The sequence below is a fragment of the Cynara cardunculus genome (assembly GCF_001531365.2).
Source record: "Cynara cardunculus var. scolymus isolate 2C chromosome LG 10, CcrdV1, whole genome shotgun sequence".
NCBI lineage: Eukaryota > Viridiplantae > Streptophyta > Magnoliopsida > Asterales > Asteraceae > Cynara > Cynara cardunculus.
Window position 1 is genome coordinate 25126428 of NC_037537.1, and position 22102 is coordinate 25148529.

Here is a 22102-nt window from a genome sequence, read left to right on the forward strand (position 1 = left end):
TTAGTAGGTTTGTTTTTACAGTCATATTGTATTACCAGCCAGAAAATTTATGGCTCTGCTTCTACTTCTAAAAACCCTAAAAAATTCAATTACGTTGGAACACTAGAACGGGGGCACGAACACCCCCTAACCTATTACTAAATCCGCCCTGCACCTCGGCGAGACAATTAGACCACTGGATCAATTGTGTTTATGGGCAAACGATATGCAAATGGAATGTATTTTATTTTGGTTGCTATTTGAGAAACTTACTTTTAACCCAGTTTTAGAAAATATAATATGTTATTATGCAATTAAGAAAACATATGTAATTAAGCGAACATATTATAAATTTCTGGAAAAAAAAAAATATTATTTAAGATATCTTGTTGGTGTTGGAATTTTATGTCGATTAGACTCAGACCATTTCTCTTGTGTATATTTTGGAGCTTCGATTTCTTCCTCAAGGCTCATTTGGAGAGTAATTTAGGGGTTTTACATATTTTTACATGATATCATAGCCAAGGTCTATCACTTTAGGGACCTGGCACTTTGGTTAACTCCCTATCCATATTGTGGGGCTATCTGTGTTCATCTAACCTCCGCTGGAGGTAGGTTTGTTCATTGATTAACATCCATTGGATATGAGGGGAATCGGACCGATCCAATCATCCATTAGATGTGGGATTTTGCCAACTGATCTGATCCATTAACATTGGATTACCGATCTAATCCAATTCAATGGATGATTGGATCGGTTCGGTTCTATCCATTGAGAACTTTTATTGGATATCCATCGGATATCCAACGGAATTGGATTTATCAAGTGTGTTAATTCAATCCAATTCTTTAACAATGATACAAATTAATTAATCACTTTTAATATGTGTTAAAACTAACACAAGAGAAGTTAAAAATTCAAAATCTCACATAAAACAAATTCTGATTTAAGTAATTTGAAAATAAATAAATAAATTGAATGATAGTTAGATAATGGTTCGATGGACAGTTGGATCGTCATCGGATGATTAATTGGATGGGTAATCAGTTCGGTTCGATTTTGGTCTGTTCTAGACTGTCATCCGAGAACCAACCAATCCAAATTGAATGTTGAAATTTTCAATCCAATTATGGTCGGTCGGTTCTAATTGGTTCAGTCCGTTCCAATTGGATTGGTTGATTTTCTACACACCCGTAGCTAGAGGAGGTGTGTTGAAGTCCTACATAAATTAAAACTGGACCATTTATCATCTACATATGTTACAACCTACTTTCGCTTCCAATAGCTCTTTAAAATACATATTTTTACAGTTGAAAACACAAAAATTACAGTTTTTGAAAAACAAATAGTTAAAATAATAATGACATAAAATATATTATATTTTAATAATGTTTTAAACGAGTTTTGAAGCGCTGAAAATAATATTTTCAAATATTTAAATAAAAAAAAAGCATCAATTATTTTCATATTTTTTATCTTATTTTTTTTAATTATTATATTATTATTTTTATTGCAGAATATAAAAACTAATCGTATTATTGTCTCTTACAAAAACAATTAGATTTTATTTATGACGTCATAATGGTTATGTCAAGATAAGCATGACATCATAAACTGAGATTAATTAAACAAGGTGAAATATAAACATAGCATTTTTTTCATGTCATTTTGACTTATATATATATATTTTAAATAATATATATATAAGGTTTACTTTACAAACCACGTTATTTGTATAAATCGTATAAATTTTATTCAACCAATCATAATTTTTTATTTTGTTTATTTTTTTTTATAATTATGAGAGGTTGATTAATTATTTTTATTGTGGAGGGTGTTAATCATGAATATTATCATCTTTATTATTTGAATTTTAGAGAAATACATGAAACATTTTCGTTAAGTATTATATGAAACAATTTCATAACTATATATAAAACAACTTCATCAAAAATAATATTATATGAAACAATTNTATTATATGAAACAATTTCATAACTATATATAAAACAACTTCATCAAAAATAATATTATATGAAACAATTACACAAGATTAAACAATTTCATGAAAAAATTTCATAAGATTAAATAATGAAATCGACGGATGAGGGTGATTTCTACGGCTTGTACAAATTGGATGGTTTGCATCTGATAGCTCATCTCTCTCTTTATATATATATATATATATATATATATATAGAGGGGTTGGTTATTATAAATAATATTATAAATATTATAAGTTTTATTATGATCATATTCTCTTCTCATGGCGGCCATTGCAACCGCCATCAACGACCCCACCACCATACTTCAAAATTCAACTAAATAGATGTGAATTTAATACTTATTTGTAAGTTGGTTGACATTTTTTTAAACTTTTAAATGCATTCAACATTATACATGTTTGAATGGCATCACATAATATTTTATATATAAAATAAAAGTTAGGGACCGTTTACCAAACACTTATCTGATAAGTGTTTGACGGTAAAATTTAATATTATTATTTACTTATCAAGTAAGATTTTAGTACACCAAAACGACAACGTATGTAACAATTTACCCGGTAAGCGTTTATCGTGGTAAGAGTCGTCACCCTCACTTACCGGGTAAGACTCTTGGTTCTTGTCTCGTTTTTACCGGGTATAATTCTTGATCCTTACCGTATTCATCCGGTGAGATAACGTGACTAGATAAGCGTTTACTCGAATAAACGTTCGGTAAACAGCCTCTTAGTTTCATTTTAGAGTAGTTTGTTTTATTTTTTACATCTGAGACTTCACAGTAAAAATAATGAATCTGGCCTTCATAGTGTTTTTGCTGTGAATGTTCGGATTTTTTACATTCATAATGTTTTGCTATGAAATTTCAAGTGTAAAAATGTGGTCTCATGGGTCTCAAGCGAACCCAACCATATATACATAATATAGTTGGGTTTCGATGAAAATGAGAGTTAAGGTGACAAGGATAAATAGGGATATTCACCCTTAGATGCACATTAGGATGAGATGAACATATCAATTCTCATATCAAGTGTGATTCATGGGAAGGTTTGAGATTAAGGGTGATCAATGATACAAATCCCTTCTTAGGCTTCTCACTTTAACTCTCTTTCCCACACGATCCTTAGCAATAAGTTCATTTGAGAAGTGTTGAATGTACGAGAAGCGTAAAAGTGATCCTAACTAGGATCTTCCATTAGAAAAATAACGTTTAAGATTTGAGGGGTTGATTGTGCAACACTGGATAATTCGGTTATATGGTAACAACTATGCTGAAGATAAATGGGTGGCTTCGTAACTTTTACAAATATGCAGCAAACAAATGTATATGTGAATCCCTATAATTTGTATATGAATTATATGTGCATATGTGAACACGTATGATTCACATATGAACTATTTAACTCGTTCACGTAAGAACTATTTAATCAATTCACATATGACATATATGCTAACATGTGAATCCATGTGATTCACATACAGATTTACATATGAATTATTTGTTGCTATGTGAACCCGTGTGATACATATATAAACTATTTAACTTATTCACATATTTACTACTTAACAGATTCACATATGAACCTGAATTATTCACATATGAAATATTATTTAATTGATTCATAGATTAATCTTAGATTCACATTTAACATTATAGTTTTAGGATTAAAATCAACATTTTGATCAAAATAATTTTCTGGATTCAGATTCATATTGGAAAAATACAAGATCTGATCGAGAAAGAAATAAGAAACTTGATAATTTTGATAACTTGGAATTGCGGTATATGATCGAGAAGAAAAATCGATGATGGAATTGCCATAAACCGAATTTGATTTGTTAGGATTGTTAATGGGATCGAGATCATACATCGTCGACAAGACTCTTGTTGCTATCGATGACGATGAATTCATATATCACCATCGCTTTTTGCTATTTACCATATTACCGTTCTTTTATAAAAATTTGATCATTTGATCCAAGGGCTAGGATCACTTCTCTACTTTTCATACACTTAGCATTTCTCAAATGAACCTCTTCCTGTATAGGGTTGTGTTCCGATGAGAATCGTAAGAAAAGATATCCACCCTTGTATCAACCCTAATTGAATGTCAACAGTAATGAGGTGCATTGAGATACACCGAATCAGTTATCTTCTAAAGCATAATTCATGGGTGGGCATGAGATTAAAAATAATCAAGGATTCAAACCTCTTCTTACGTTTCTCACCATAATTTCTCTTCTCACACGATCTTTCGTCCATATATATATATATATATATATATATATATATATATATATATATATATATATATATATATATATATATATATATATATATATAGGGTTGGGTTTCGGTGAGAAAGAGATTTAAAGTGAGAAGTGTAAGAAATGATCTACACCCTTAGATGCACATTAGGATGAGAAGCAACGAGATGCACCAGATCAATTTGCCTATCAAGCACAATTCATATGTGGGTTTGAGATTAAAGGTTATCAAAGATTTAGATCCCCTTTTTACGATTCTCACATTAACTCTCTTTCTCACATGATCATTCGCCTATATGTATAATCTCGTTCACATATAAGGCGAAAGATCATGTAAGAAGGGAAGCTATAATGAGAAGTGTAAGAATAGATTTGAACCCTTGATCACTTTTAATCTCATGTCCACCCATGAATTGCGCTTTATAAGGAAATTGATCTGGTGCATCTCGAGGCACCTCATTGGTGTTGAAATTCAATTAGGATTATCCATGGGTGAAAATCTCTTCTTACACTTATCACTATAAATTATCTTCTCATCACAACCCAACCCTCACGTATAAACCATGGAAATATTACGAACCTTACAAATCAACCAATTAACATATTTATGAAAATGATGAATTTTCAAATATTATGATTTTAATATATTTATGGAAGATAATTAGATTTCATTTATTATGACCAACACTTTGTATGAATAAACAATCGACATATTTATGAAACCATATATTGGTTGAGATTGGTTGTATGGTTTATAACATCTCCATCTCTCTCTCTCTCTGTCTCTCTCTCTATATATATATATATATATGTGTGTGTGTACACACATATATATACATTGTTGAAAACGTAACTCATCATAACCACCAAAACAATATATGGTCATAATGCTTCTAGTCTGGTAGTATACAAGACAATCATGATTTTCAATATATATATATATATATATATATATTATTTTCAATATTTTATATTTAAACAAAAAGATTTGCACGATTGTAAATGTATGAGGTTGTAGGTGTAGACTTCGACAAAGATTATCTTATACTGAATCATCAAAACCAGCTAATCAACTATAATAAAAACATGGTATAGGAAATGATATTTGGATGCATTTCTACAGTTTATTGTTATCATAATTAGTTTTGATGATGTTGATTGTCTCTTAACGACGTATGGTACTGACATATTCTTACGTTTGGAGTAACGACAAAACTAGGGCGGCAATAACCAAGACACTTGCAGATTGAAAACAACACCGATGACACGTGTTGATTGAAAGAGATATGTGTCAACACATAGAGAAAGGGAGTGTCCGACAATCATACAATCATATATATATATATATATATATATTATGGCTCTTAAGTTTTTACGTCATTTTGTTTTCAAGCAAATGTAATAAAAATATATGATGTCAAAATAAATACTACATTTTCTTTAGCAGTTACTAATATTTACAATATGCTTAAAATACTAGTTTTGGACAAATATATTTCATGTTTTACTGATTTTTCTTCCTGCAATACAGTGTTTGACTTTCGTTCTACAGAGTCCATATACTTCGAGCATATTGCTACTAGAGATGGCAAAATGGACTGATTAAAATCAGTTCAAATGAAAACAATTTTTTTACTTGTTGATCAAAACTTGAAACGTGTCATATTAACCACATACATTTTTAATTTGTTTTTTTACTGTATAAATAACAAATTTTCAAATAGGACTATAAAAACTATATTATTAAAATAATAATACAGTTGTTTGAATACGTTCTTTGCGAGAAAAATGGTGTAATTACTGCCAGATGCAGTAATTTCAATTAATTTATCTTAAATACAGCGATTAGTTGGATATTTTATAATTTAATAAATAAGATATGTAAAAGAAACATGTTGAACAGGGTTGAAATTGAATGAAATTTTATTTAAAAAAATTATAATCGTGCTTTTAGCACGTTTATTATTTACATAATTAAAAGAATTCAACACAAAATGTTAGAAAATTGCCTTTGTCGTGTATATCGTAAATATGTTTTAATTTTTATAATCAATTTTGATTGGAATCTTTTTTTTTTTTTTACATATAATAATATTTATATACGACAAATGCAATAAATAAACTCACACCCCCTCCTCACATTTGATGAGGTATGAACTTCTACCATTTTAAGAAGCCAAAAACTACGATATCGTTAGGCCAAAGGCCCTTAGTGATTGGAATCTTATTAATAGGGTTAAACAACCCATCACACTTTTTTATATTTGTGTCCTATGAATTATTGTTGATGTTGTTGAAATGAATAATTGTTATGGCTAATGTACAACATATTCCATTAAGTATATGATTGGTTTGACTTTTTATTTACATAATTAATTATTTTAATAAAAAAAATTCAAATGGTATGTTCATTTTTTGCTTAATTAGCATAATAATAGATTTATTGCTCCATTATTAAGCAATATTTGTTTGTTTGTAGTTTCGTTTTAAAACAACGATAGAAAACTAGACGTTTACGTTAAACTCTTGTATTTCAAACTGATATTAATAGAAGAAAGAAAAAAACAAATGAGCCTACCATGTCAATGTACAAAAGTTGACAACCAACAACCTTAACCTTAACCGACCGCTCACGAAACCCTTCTCCAGAAACATCAATGTGAAATGGCATTTTTTGGCTCGTTCGGCATCCGAGACTAACAAGGTAGCCTGAGATCCAACAATGGCAACAAACGTTGGAACTCTGGACTGGATCTATTTTTACGATCAAATCAATACAGTCGAAGCCCATAATGTAGTTGGGCCTGTTTTCATTCTTAAAAATGCAACGTTTTCATTAACAACCGTTGAAGCCCATGATGTGGTTGGGCCTGATCGGGCTTTTCATGCCAAATTTTAACCAGGTCCTTGAAAAAAGTGGGCTGGGCTGAAAAACTAGTTAGTTAATCATATTTAATAAAAACTAGCTGATATAAAAAAAATACAAATTCAAGGAAGGATATTTTGGTCATTTTTCATCATTTCTTTCCAATTCCTTTGTAAGCCAAACAAAGAGATTCCAATATATTTGAGAAATTACATTCAATTTCATGTCAACCAAACGCTGTTAACATTTCATTCCAATTTCTTTCAGATTCCAATTTTTTTGACAAATTTTATTCCTTCGGAAAACATCATGCGAACCAACCAAAAGCCCCCTTAGGGTTGCAAATTCAAGTCTCCTCAAGTATATTGAGTTTATCAGCCATTTGTGAAATTGAAGCATGTTCTTAATCTCTTTACCTCAATATCAAAAACAGTCACAGGATTTGAAATACTTATTGCAACCAAGAAAAAACTAGCATTCTGCAACTGAAAACAGGTTTCATTCTAGAAAACAACGAAGTTCCAAAACCTACCAAATCATTTGAAATTTAGATCGACAAAGACTCACAAAAGTTGAAAACATACCAGACTCAGTAAAGATCGCCTTCTTTGTGGGTGTGAATCACGCAATCGGAAGTCGGGTAAGAAATGCAAGTCAGCAAGTAACCCTCCTTCATTTGGTTGTCATCAAGAAAAGATCCATCAGATTGGTCGACCGCACCAGTAACCATCTTACCGGCACATGTTGAGCATGCACCAGCCCTGCAAGAATATGGCAGCTCAATTCCAGCGCTCTCGGCTGAATCCAGAATGTAACAATCATCAGGTGCATCGAATTCACACTCTTCACCATCTGGTCCTACAAGCTTAACCTTGTATGACGCCATGGCCGTTACCCTGAAGGAAGAGCCGGATTTCAAGCCGAAGGCTTTTGAGACACTCTTCACTGTTGGAAGAGTAAATGGGCGCTTTAGGAAAGCACTAGGACGGCTGAGGTTTTGGGGTGAGCTTCTGACCATGCTTTGGGTAGGCAGTCTGATGGACGACATGATGACCTGAACACAGAGAAAGGGAAATCGGAATAGATTAAAGAGGATATTGATATTGAGACCAAGCAACTTATGGTTCTTTTAAATGAGATAAGATGATAAAACATGTTCTCTTGGGTGCATTTGATAAAACATGTTCTTCTAAATGCATTTTTCTCCAACTTGTCTCGTGATGTCCAATTCGAATATCGCACCGAATGTGAGACAAGTTTTTGTTTTGTTCTGTCCCACATGTGTAACACCCTTAGACACTACAATCTGAAGTTCAACAAAAGCAGAAAAACTCTCAGTCATCACTCATATGCCCATCAAGGCAAAATCTGCAAGCAGTTTCCCGTGGCACCAAGGTATATCTATATTTAACTCTTTAGCACCATTTGGGTGAACCATACAGTCCTCTTGGATTAGATCAATAGCAAGTGCATTTCTTTTATTGTTAAAGGTGATCAATTCATACCGACTAAAGAGGATTCCTCATAGTATCAAGAGAGTACTAGTCTCAGTGACAAATAACTACCATGCACCAAAGAAATGATGAAATACAGTACTATTGTGCATCAAACCAAAAAGAAAATTTGTTCAAGTCCAAGTTTCCCACTTGAATATCAAGGATAGTAACATTATGTGACGACATGTCTTTTCTTTACAGTTAAAGGAACATGTTTAAAAAATGAAAGGGTCAACAACCTCAACATCATAAACCACCGACTACATTTGAGGCTCACATTATTAGAAGCAACCTTTGTAACCATAAAGTAAAGAAACAAACATACATGGCTGCACTAAATTACTTCGTATAGAGGTAGAGGGAAACCAGTTGACATCATAGAGAACAACTCACACAGAAAAGAAAGGCAACATATGATGACCTTAAGGCGATCAGGGAGAAGTTTACATTCGGTTCCACCCCTTCACCAAAAAAAATACAATCAAGCAGAAGAAAAGAATCCCATCTTTAAGTAGGGTTGGGGAGGAATGTACCTAGACCTGACCGAAGGATAGGATCCTTCCATGAAGGCCTCCGACTTATCAAAGGGCCTTTGCCCTAGTGGTATTCGAGCTACCGCTAGAACCAAGCCTCCCAGGAGGCTGGGTTTCAAACCTCACCAAAGGTGAAGAGGGTGTGTGAGTTCATTTGCCGTATATAAATATTATATGCTTTAAAAAAAGACCTCTAACTTGTGAAGAAGTGTTTAAAGAGGAAAAGGATTAAAGAAGCTCTAAACCCATTATGTAGTTGTGTGTATATATATATATATATATATATATATATATATATATATATATATATATATATATATTGTGTAAATCGCACAATTGAAAGGACTGAATGGCCTAGTTTGGTTGGAATCCATTATATTTGTTAAAATGAAGAAAGAACGTTAAAGTATGCAAGAGAGCAGTTTTAGACAAGTGTTAATGGTTATTGTTGCCATGAACCTACAAATACAATGGTCAGGACAGCTCATTACAGCACTTGAGCATTTTTTTGTGTTTTAGCAAATATAATGGCTAATAAGCAACAAATGTTGAAGGAAAAAAAAACTCCTTTGAATTAAAAACAAGAGGAGCATTACAGAAAGGGGCAGGCTCATTCAAAAGGTAAATCACAAATTGACAGAGTCCAACACTAAATTGACAAAGAGTTCGTCGCTGATAATAGATAACAGAACACATTCAAAATAAATGCTGCATCTAAACCAACATCTGTGTTTTACTATGTGAATTCCGCAATCCTACGAAGATTTTCACAATTGATCTCATGCATGTAAGTTTTAATCGCACCAAAACCTCTTTCCAAGGCGAACAAATCCCGATTACTCATGATTCGAAAAGGTGCCTCCATGAAACAGATCTAACAAAAGGAACACACAAGAAGCCAATTCGATAACGATTTCAACTTCGCCAGATCAAATCCATACACAATTCCATGTAAAAATTCAAAAAACACACATAATCCGATAAATCAATCACCAACAACACCTCGAAAACTACACAAAAAACGAACGGAAACACACAATACAGAAAGCCGCAACACCAAGCACGAAGATGGGTGGAAAAAGTATACTTACAAGAGGAGATGTTGGCGAGAACTGGAAACGGAAATGGAGTTGGACGGAGGAATTGAGGGTTTAATTTATAGAGGGAGGAGTTGGAAGGTGGCGTTTGGCATCTACAGAGGGACGAGAAGTGTGTTGGAGGAAATGATACCCTAACTGCAATGACAAAATCACCACTTATACAATTTGACATGTTTAGTCCCTCAAAAATGCATTTTTGCTACAAATCAATTTTTTTGAAATTTTATTAGAATTTAAGTTTATATTGATATTACTGTATCAGGGATGCAAACGAAAAACGGTTAATTTGTGAGAGGACGAGAAGTAATATAATTCACAATTTTTTTAATCTATTTTTGGATCCATGTTCTGAATCACATGTGATTAGCTACACTTGACATTTGATTTGTTGTGTATTACCAAACAATTATATTTCATTTTGTATTGTATCGTGAAATTCTCTTAATCATTCTGACCACTTAATCATTTTACACCAAATCATTTAGCAACTGCCAAACAACCCCTTAGTTGAAAATAATCATTTTATAAAAAAAAATTGAACGTTTTGATGGGGTACTAAATGTATTTAGATCGAATGTAATCCTTTTTTTTAGATTTTGAATTTTATTTTTTCTATATTAAAAAATCATAAAGAGATTATTGAAGACGTTGAAAGAATAATAGGCCTGTCAAATTAAACTAGTTGAGTAGGTTCGGTAATTGGCCAAAACGATCAACTTTTTCGTACCATTCAAAACTGTCCAATTGAATTGGGAATTGGCGTACCAACTTTTGTTGTCCTTATTCTAAATAACGCAAATGTGTTGATTATGATTATAAAAACTTATATTGTTATAATAAAAGTAGGTTACAAATCTCGCCCCTGACGTTTGTACGTTCTAACAGTTCTCATCTCTCAATTGTATCTACACGATTTTGTTAAGGGGTTGTTTGTTTACCTCTTAATAAATATATTAAGAGTTCACTTCTGAATCATTAAGAGATGAATCTTGTTTAACAAAAAAATATGTCTCTTAATGGTTCTAAAAACCCTCTGAATAATTTTGTATCATGGGCATCCATTAACCATTCAGCACCTTAATTTCGTTGTAAATAATTATCACACAATTATATTTCATTTTGCACTATATCATGTGAATCTCTTCATCATTTTGGCTACTTAATTTATCTACACCAAACCATTCAGCAACTGTCAAATAACCCGTTACTGACAACCGTAAAAAGCCCAAAGATTACTTCCATTCGTCTAACAATTATTAATTTTGGTTGTTAAATGAGGGATGTTTAAGTCAATTTTTACGTTCTATATTCAAATACATTAAAAAAAATATATATTGTATAAAGAAAATTGAAAACCACAAGGGGTGGTGTTTCATTTGGTTTGAGTTTGGGCTCCAAAGATCAAAAATGCTTGAAAGTTTCAGGTTCGAATTTAAGGAATAATAAAAATCTTATTGTGGCTACGGAGGTACAAATGCGGTGACTTCGGAATATCCGTGAAATGGATGGTCACTCTGCAATTAATCGGCTTATGTAGCGGATTGGATATTCAGGTTAATCAACAACAAATTTTGAAAATGATTAAAATGCCTCTTGCATTAGATGGAAGGACTAAAATCAAAGATTTTGCAAACGTTATAAACAAATATACAATAAATAATGTTAAGGGACTAAAAGTGTTAAAATAGAAATTTCATGGACCAATTCAGTAATTAACCTTTTTTATTCGAAATGTTTGGAAGGCGGCTGGTGATCCATTTTTCTGATTTGACTCGTTTTTTTATTTTTCCATTTTCCTAATTCATTATACATAAATATATTTTGTAAACATAAATGGTTATTAACATTTTTTTAATCTTTTGAAGGATTCTCCATTAAACCCCTCCCTATTTTTAATATATTAAAAAGGTATTCGTACAATATAACAAGATATATCTTAATTTTAATATTTTATTTTATTTTTTATCTTCATAGATATTATAGTATGGTCTTATGTGATTTTAAAAAAACGATGATGTTTTTATTTTTGAATAAAATATAAATTTGAAGATATTATAAAAATTTGACAAAAATATATCGATATTAGTATCAAATTAATTATTTAAATTTTCTATTTTTTGTATAATTTTTTAATTCAGTTTTTTTTTATTATAATTTAATTTATGTTCAATAACGAAGTAATTTATATTTGGTTTAATAATATAATATTAAAAATAATAATTAATTATTTTGTTAGAACTCGATAATTATCCTAAGTATATTTTTGATTTTTTACATTTAAAAAAATGTTTATCTTTTATTTGATTATGTTTATCTGCAGTTAGTTATACGAATTTAAACATGGAGCTTTAATAAGTTGTACTTATGCATAATTACTTGTAATCTTAAATTTTTAAGTAATATGCATCAATATGCACTACTTTATGTATAAAAAATGGTTTTTAAGAGTTTTTGTCAAATGCTTTATAATATAGTATAGATATAGGGATTAGGGGCTCACTCAAGAAAAAATTGATTAGTTTGTAGTAAACGTGAAATCAAATGTGAAGCGCTTGTTTAAAATATTCAAAGATATTTTTTAAATAAGCTAAAAAAGTAATATAGTAATTTTATTTTTATTTTTAACAAATAATCAAAATATTTAATTAAATTTTTTAGAGGAAAATATTTTATTAAAACTAGTTACCTAATATATCAATTACCTAATATACATTGTATTTTAAAAACGTTTGTGAATTAAAATGTATCATAGTGATAACTTTCACAAGGTTTCATGTGTATCACAATGTTTTTTCTTTGTTTTATGAAATGTATCAAAGTGTGCATTTTCGTTATTTTCATTATTTTACAAAGGATATCACCTTATGCATTTTGTATGTATATCTGGGTATCACAGTGAATATCGTTTGTAGATATCACAATGTGTATCTTGTGTTCACGTAAGGTTCATTGGAATAAGATTCGTCAAATAAGATTCGTTGGTTAATAAAATCTCTCAAATGCCCTTAGTTAATATTTTAAGTTAAAATTACAAAAATTATTAACTTCTTAATTTAACATTTGATTTGTGGTTGAAATTTGATCTCACAATTACCACAAACAAAACAGTTCTCATTTGACTAACCCCATATATATTTATATATATATATATATATATATACATACACAAAAATTTAATCATCTTTAATCTCAAATCCACCTATAAATTGCGCTTGATACAGAGATTGATCCAGTTCATCCCAATACATCTCATCGTAACGTGTATCTAATGTTGAGATCTTTTCTTATGCTTCTCACTTTAATTCATTTTTTCACCGAAAGCCAACCCCTTCATACATATATACATGTGTATGTATAATAAATTAGTCGTTAATAATATTACATTCAGTTATTTTACACAAGAAACTTGTGATTATCATTAAACTCATACAAAGTAATTTTTTACTATATGATAATTATTTAAATTAAATGAGCTGATGGGATGGAGTTTTATAAAAAAAATAATGTTCATCTCTCAGTTTTTGAATGAAATATAATCTGTATATCTTGTTTGTACTGATTTTAAATTAACAGATAAAAAACTTTATAGATAAACCGTTTCTTTAACATTCAAAACAAACAACGTCATTTTATTTATTATAATCAGAATTATAATAACATTAAACAGATTTCAAAATAAATATACCGATTATAGAGTAATAGAGCATTAATCTTTCAAAGTTAATTTAGTTGCTCAAATATGCAATTTTAGGCATATTTTTGAAATGTTTTTTAAGTATAAATTATATTTTTGCATTATACTATTTATTAATTATTTAGAGCATCTTCAACAGATATTTTAAAATAGAGAATTAAAAATAAAAATTTCTGAAGAAAAATTACTTTCACCTCTAACAACCTACCCGTTTTCAAGATTACAGTATTAATTAAGTCATCTGCAACAGCTTCCTTAAAATTGAGATTTTAAGAATTTTTGTGCTTCAAGAGATTCTCCAAAACCTTCTCACACACACACACACACACACACACACAGACACACAGAGAGAGAGAGAGAGAAAATTCTCCGTATATGAATTTTTTTTCTAAAAATGATTATTTATGAGTGAGAAATAATAGTTTATACTCCCACCAATAAAAGTATTTGAAATTAGATGTCCAAGAAAGGAAAATAATATTTTATTAAATGTATTGAATATTTTAATAACATGATTAATGTCATAATACCTAAAATGAAAAATCTGTTGGAGATGAAAGTAATACTTTTTGGAGATTTTAATTTTTGAGAGAAAATTTGGAGATTCTATTGGAGATGATCTTATTATATTATTAAAATATTCAATACGATTAATAAAATATTATTTCTTGATTTTAAACATTTAATTTCAAGATTTTTCATCAATAAGAAAAAATAATTTTTCTTTCCTAAATAATTATTTTTAGATAGGTATTTATATTTGGAGAGTTTCAGTCTCTCTCCTACTTTTCTCCATTTTAGATAAGGTTTTAAAAAATCCGTTAAAACCAAAATCTTCAGAATCTCCATTCTGATGTTGGAGATGCTCTTAGTTAAAGTTTTAAAAAACTAATTTCAAGAGTACAACTTATATAGAACATAAAGTTCAAATGTACTTGGGGCATGTTTAGTTATATGTATTAAACAGTAATCAATATGAATGAAAAAAAAAAAACTGTTTGGTTTCCTATAATATAATGGGCTTATTCCCTTAGAATTCTAAAATTTCATTCTTGGTTAAACTGAAGGGAATGAAAATTAATTCCTTTTTTCATTCCCATTTTCATTTCTTAGCCTGAGACGTTGTTTGGCAGTTGCTGAATGATTTGATATGTAATGATTAAGTGGTCAGAATGATTAAGAGACTCTCATGATATAGTGCAAACTGAAATATAATTGTTTGGTAATTGTTTACAATGAAATTAGCGTGTTGAATGGTTAAGAAAGACTCATGATACAAAATCATTCAGAGAATTTTAGTACCATTAAGAAACATATTTTTTTTTGTCAAATAAGATTCAACTTTTAATAATTCATAGATTATCTCTTAATAAAACTATTAAGAAGTAAACAAACAACTCCTAGATCAAACAGACCCTTAGAGTTATGATTTAATGAGAATATTTGGCTTAAAACATTTTCCATATATTTAGAGAGAGCCTCATAAGATGATGCTTGTAAAAGAAGTCAAAAACTTTGGTTTTAAAATGTCTCCATCAAATGCATTTATATATTTGATTTTATATTTTCTTTTCTTTTTATAAAATGTAGAAAAACAAGTTAAATATTCAAGATTTATCATCATCGATTTACAATAAAACTCTACAAGACTGCCTCTGCGTTTGGCGTCTAACTCAATTGACAAAAAAATGGATGAGTTTGCTCAAATACAAGACATGTCACGGGTTTGACTCCCTCTCTCTCTCTCTCGCTAGCCTCAGCCGTTGAATAAACCAAAAAAATGCTCTCTCCACATTATTGTGTTCCTTGTGGAGCCGATTAAATTTGCTGGTAATCAACTTTTTTGACCAAATACAGATCCAAAACCAATTGTTATTGAAATATCTCTTGTATCAAAAGTAAGCATTTGAATTAGAGGTCAAATAGCTATGGCATGGTTGGTCTTTTCGGTAGACCAAAAGCCTAATAATATGAGAGCTTAAAAGGGACTCACCTCTATAAATGAATGATTGGGTGGCTCTTACCCATGACTAATGGCTATAACCAGTTTCCTCTATTCAACAACTTTATTATGCATTTATTATCAAAAAAATAAAAATACAATATTATAAATTATTGATATTTTTTTTAATTATTGAAGAAACCCCATTATTTTTCAAGAAAAACAAGAAATGATTTCAATGTTGATTTTAATGAATAGAAGAAGGCGTTTGGTCAGAAGTATTAAGCAGTAATTAATAAAAATGAAAATAAAAGAAACTGTTTGGTTTTATATAATATAATGAGATTATTCTTTCATAAGCCTAAATTTTCATTTCAGGTTAAATTAGGGGAATGAAAATTTATTCTTATTTTCATTTTCGTTTTCATTCATCTGCATGAACCAGACACCCCCTAAGTAATTGGGCTTAACTTTTTTTTTTTTTTTTACAATAATTGCATAAAATAATTAACGTAATATATAATAAGATAAGAATCACATTTTGTTATTAGATTACAGTATAAAACAATGAAACATGTATATGTATAGGCACATAAGAACTTCCCTTTCATAAGGGGCTATTTATCGGCGCTTATCGGTAAGAGTTGACACTTATATTTAACTTACCGGGTAAGATTTTACTCCATTAAAACGACATCTTATGAAACATGTTTATCCGATAAGCATTCACCATGTAAAAACAGTCACTCTCACTTACCAGGTTAAAATCTCGATCCTTGTTATCGCTTTTACTGGTTAAAATTCATACTATTAGTCATGTTAATTCAATAATACAAGTGATTACTGAATAAGCTTTTAGTAAACGTCTTAATATTCATAATAGACAACATCGTGAACCCGTCTTTACACAAATACATATTTGCAACATCGAGTAACAAAATGGAATGCTTAAAAATCCTTCGTGATCGAGTAATTTCACCAATTATGCAGTAAGAATATTGGTTTACGTAAATAATTATTATGTTGTTTTCCTGAATTTTGAAATTTCTGTTCAAAGTTTTCGATAAAAACACGATATCAACAAAAGACAACAGGCATTGGTAGTGCAGAATTGTAAGTAGAAATTTGGACCGGTATGAAACCCGGACCGTGACCGACGTCATCAGACCGGAAAGACCATCCGCAATCGGTCCACACTATTTGTAGCTGAACTGGTCCATGCCCAACTCAAACTATTAGATTCGTTTTGCAATGAGCATTTACTTTGGGTATAAAATCGAGGGGTGGATTTTAGAAGAAGTAATGATCGTCCATGGCGAAAGCAGCATCTAATACAGTAATAAAAACCCAACATTCGACAAGTCAAAAACGATAAGCACCCATTAAAGGCAAATGCTTCCAAGTACCGACCTCAAACCGAACAACTCTGATAAAAACAAAGAAAACACCTAAAAGATGCGAACTGGCTTTCCCATTGTCGTCTTCAAGTACAAACACCTCACCTGTAGATTTCCATACAAAATAACATCATTACAATCATCATTATAAAAAATAGAAGCAACGGTTATCTTTTTGTTGCTTTTATTCACAGTTCAAACCCAAATGGACCACCCCTCGAGAGTAGGATATATGGGGGGAGATGTGTGTGGACCTGATCTCTATACCAAAGAGTAGAGCAGCTTGTGGAAATTTATGCGGTTAAAGTGAATTCTTTGAACATTAGATCCCCATATATTGACGGTTGCTAAAACAATCGAATAGGAAAAGATGACTCACATTTTGCCAATTCTTCTTCAGTAACGAAACAAGGAAATTGACGCTCATTTGCACGTTCTGGAAAATCTGCTTATCCTCCATGCTGCAGTTTCCAACAGCAACTCCCATGCACAGCACCTTTTTCAGTTGAAACTTCACAGTTGCCTTGGTCTCGTTCACCTTAGCCTCGAGGGATTCCTGGTGAGTAACAAGCGTAGGGAATTTTCCTGCATAGAAAAAATCAAACCATAATTACATGCAACATACTGTCAAAATGTGAGGAACCCCATTAGGTTACTCTCTGAAATACAGCCCTTGAAAAGAGATGGGGGCTACAACAAGAGGAAGTGTCCAATTCTAAGGCCAATGTGGGGCTCTTTAACACATACAATAAGAATATTGATAGTAAGGACTTGAAATACTCTAATTAAATAAGATAGATTTAGATTTAAAAGATACACCCACCTGCCTTGTTTAGACCAGGGCCCAACAAACGAGGGATCTGCTTGATCACAGATTCAGAAGCCAAAAAAGCCTGGTGCTTCTTAGCAAGCTTCTTCACCAGCTTCTTGTTCTTGTTGAGCTTCTTGAGCCCTTCCACATCCATATATTCAAGGCCTATCTTTTGAGCCTATAAAAATTAAAAAAACACACGTTAATGGAACATTCATATTATATAAGGTTAGCCGTTAACCAGCATAAGACTGCAAAACTTCTCCAAATCTCAGGAAACACTAATATTTGGGACCCAGTATCGTTTTATGATAATGTAATCAAAATGTGTTTCAACAAGTCATATGTTGGTTTGTATTGGAACTCTGCAAAGAAAAACTATCAAGTCTATAACATAATTATTTCATTATGGGAAGAAGATACATCTGAAGACATGATAATTTAAACTGAAAAATACCAAACTTATGTAACCTGTTCAAATTAAATTCGAGAAACATATTACAGCTTATAATTACATATATAAACAAAGCAATCTTGGGACATAAGAGAATAGTGGATGGTAAGCCATAAACCATGCCCATGTTGCCATGTATAAATGCAAGATAAGACCAAGTGATATGGAATGTTCAAAAAATGAACTTACCTCTTCCACATGCTGGGCATCTCCAAGCATGCAAACTTTCAATTTCGGACGAGGAATGTGAGGCAACTTCACGGTACCACTGAAACGCTTATCCTTTTGTGGGTCGTAGTTCTTGAGCCCAATCTGGAGCTCAATAGTCTCAGTAAAATTCCGCTTCTTTTCCTTAGCATCGGTAGTAATCTGGGTAATGGCTTCTCGGAGAGCTTCACTCTGAAGCTTACTGCCATATCAATCATCCAAATATCAATAAAGCTAGTACAGGAACCAGCTGAAATATCTAATACATCGACAGCAGTAAACGCTTGTAGAAACAAACCAATTGAACTATAAAGCAAAAAGGCCTTCTGAAATCAAGATAAGACAACACCAATCTTGTGTTTGAAAAGCATTCTATGAAAAATTAAATCAGATTACGCAAGATTCATATAGCATAGAGCTATAAAAAGAAAGTATCATGAAAGTTTGAAGGCAACATTGGAAAACACCTATGGCTGGAACAAAGAAAAAAATTACTAAGCAGGATTTACATGCCTTCATGCATTATTCCATTACAAAGTTCATAAAACAAACAATTTTCCTATCAAAATCTTTCTTAAACAAAAGAAACCAACCGATTATAAAAAAACTAAGGATTAATCACACAAAGCTTAGCAGACAACATCAGAAGCATAAACATCGGAATAATATTGAAAAAGATAAAGAGACTCCGATGGCTGAATCTATACACATACCTCATGGCTGTTAGGTTTTCCTTCCTTAAACTTCACTTCTGCATAGACGTAACAAAAAGTACAAACTATCAGATTCATCCTGAATAATAGACTAGACATAAACATACATACATCGAATTCGATGCATATAACGAACACAAGCAAAATAAACTGCGAAAAAACGACGAAACATTACAATCCATCACTTTTCCAAACCATCATAAGCTCTAAATGTAAAGAGAAATGAAGCACACACATCCAATGAAACGATGAACGAATAATCAGATGCAAAAACCAGAAGAATGAGATTGAGAGACCACGGAAGATCCTTACCTTCGAAAAGAACCCTAAGAGTAGGAAGTGGCAGTGCCGATGAAGTTCGAGAGGAAAGCAGCGGCCGAGTTATCCAGCTGATCTTATGATGGAATTGAAACCCTAATTGGGCCTGGGTATTGCAAATCTTGACCCGGAATCCTATTGAGCGGGTCAAGTAATATTTATATTTTATATAGAACAAGGGGTTGTTTGGTAATTGTTGAAAGATTTGGTGTATAATGATTAAGTGATCAGAATGATTAAGTGACTCTTATGATATAGTGCAGAATGAAATATAAATGTTTGGTAATTGTGTACAATGAAATTAGGGCTCTTAATGGTTAAGGGAGATACATCATACAAAATCATTCAGAGGGTTTTAGAACCATTAAGATGCAGACTTTTTTTTGCCAAACAAGATTCACCTCTTTTAGATTCAGCTATTGTCTTTTAATGGAACTGTTAAAAGGTAAACAAACAACCCCTAAACTATAAATTTGTTGAATGTGGTCCAAAGTTACACCACGGTTAAACCGATAGAAACCGCTACAAACTTTTTGCTTATAAAAACTTGTAGACAAATTTCCTTGACATCCTGTAATAAGCAAACCTCATACAAAAACTCAGTCTCGCATAAAATCATCAAGTAAACATTTCAATCGCCAAGTATTACGTCTTTCCCTTCCCTTTATCTTCCGGATGTGACTGTCCTGAAATGCACATTTTTATAAACAAAATGAGGGTTAGGCCAATAGGTCTAGTGAAGAAATCCATGTTAGTACAACACTGTATAAAGCCAATAGGTTTCGGTCTTTCAAAAATAGTTAACAAATAATAGCTTTCATGGATATAAATCAACTACGTATAAGTTTGTTGTATTAAATTGACATCCTTGGTAACATCGTTGGCCCGATTGATGCAATGCCTCAAATATATACACTGCCCCTTTTTCACATATCACACTGTCACATACCCTACACCGCTCCATCACACACCCCACGTCATCATATACACCACTTTGTACTTATGTGTCGGTTAAACCAGCCAAATGCAATGATAATGATTCACTTCATCTTATATACTCATGCCATATAACACAATGATTTTTAAAGGGAAAACACATCATACAGTATGCATTTCATTTTAAAGGTTTGAAAGAAACTCACATGGATCACGATTATACATTAACCTCTTAACCAATAATGAAGTCGGATACAAAAATCTGAATCAAATAAGCATGGGTTAGAGTGTATGCCAATAAAATATTTGTCAAAAATCACTTCTAAGATTCCACATCGTTCTTCGACTTGCTCAATGTTTGTCCAAAGTTCCAACTATTGTTGGTGGATTTGTTTAACACTGTTTCAACTTGCTCAGTGTTTCTTTTCTAATTTTAGAGATGGACGTTTCTTTCGTAATTTCGTATACTGTTTTTTAATGTTATGTTGGTAGAAATTTCATTTTGGATATAACTGCCATATTTTTTTTTCTATTTAAAGCCCATAAGAGGTTAGACCAGACTGTCTTTTTGTGGTTCGGTTTGGCCAGTATGGTTCGGCTTAGAAATTTTCGAAACCACCGTTGCAGTTTGGTTTGTGGGTTGGGGGGATTAAACCGCTAAACCAAACCGAAAACACCCCTAGCTATCAGAGAAAAATAAAAAACAAACCTTTTTCTTTCCATTAAAAACCACATTTTAGATCTAGGGGTTTGGGTTAGCAGCCGGTGGAAGATCACAGCTTGTTCGTGAGTGGATTCACGTAGAGAAAATATACCTTGATTTCTAAGGTGCTTCGTCACAACCCACGACAAAATCTGAAATGATAAAATCTCTAAACACCTTGTGATCTGTTTAGATTTGTTTTGAATGTCATTGGATTCTAGCTAAAAAAATAATATAATCAGAATTTATTTCCCTGTTGTGTGTTAAAACCCCATACATTTGGTTAGGTGTTAATATTTGCAGCTAAAATCACAACAAATAAAACAATCTGATCAATTGTATCATACCTTATAATCGGAAGTAAAATAAATGTGACTGGATTTCGATAATAATGATGAAACTTTTAGTACGGTAAATCACACGCATCCCAAAGATATAAATGTAACGAGCATATCTATACTATATTATAAAACATTTGACAAAAACTAGTAAAAACTATTTTTATGCATGACATATCTATACTATCTTATAAAGCATTTGGCTAAAACTCTTAAAACTCTTAAAAACTCTTAAAACTCTTAAAACTCTTAAACCCGTTCATCCCTAAACGATTTCATCCCTATCCGATTTCATCCCATATCTGAATTCGTGTAACTAACTGCAGATAAACACAATCAAATA

The 22102-nt window shown here is 31.4% G+C and overlaps 2 protein-coding genes across 2 annotated transcripts; both read right to left on the reverse strand.

The window, feature by feature from the left end:
* Positions 1 to 7503: 7503 nt before the first annotated feature.
* Positions 7504 to 10336, reverse strand: LOC112519744 (ferredoxin, root R-B1-like). Its single transcript, XM_025127991.1, has 2 exons — positions 10238 to 10336; positions 7504 to 8171 (listed from the first exon to the last, which is right to left on the reverse strand). Exon 2 carries the CDS (start codon positions 8163 to 8165, stop codon positions 7707 to 7709), a length of 459 nt encoding a protein of 152 aa, XP_024983759.1. The 5' UTR covers positions 8166 to 8171; positions 10238 to 10336; the 3' UTR covers positions 7504 to 7706.
* Positions 10337 to 17177: 6841 nt separating this feature from the next.
* LOC112519766 (60S ribosomal protein L10a-like) lies at positions 17178 to 19851 on the reverse strand. Its single transcript, XM_025128016.1, has 6 exons — positions 19777 to 19851; positions 19465 to 19502; positions 18734 to 18953; positions 18103 to 18268; positions 17659 to 17864; positions 17178 to 17384 (listed from the first exon to the last, which is right to left on the reverse strand). The coding sequence occupies exons 2-6, from the start codon at positions 19467 to 19469 to the stop codon at positions 17331 to 17333; spliced, it is 651 nt and encodes a 216-aa protein (XP_024983784.1). The 5' UTR covers positions 19470 to 19502; positions 19777 to 19851; the 3' UTR covers positions 17178 to 17330.
* Positions 19852 to 22102: the final 2251 nt, after the last annotated feature.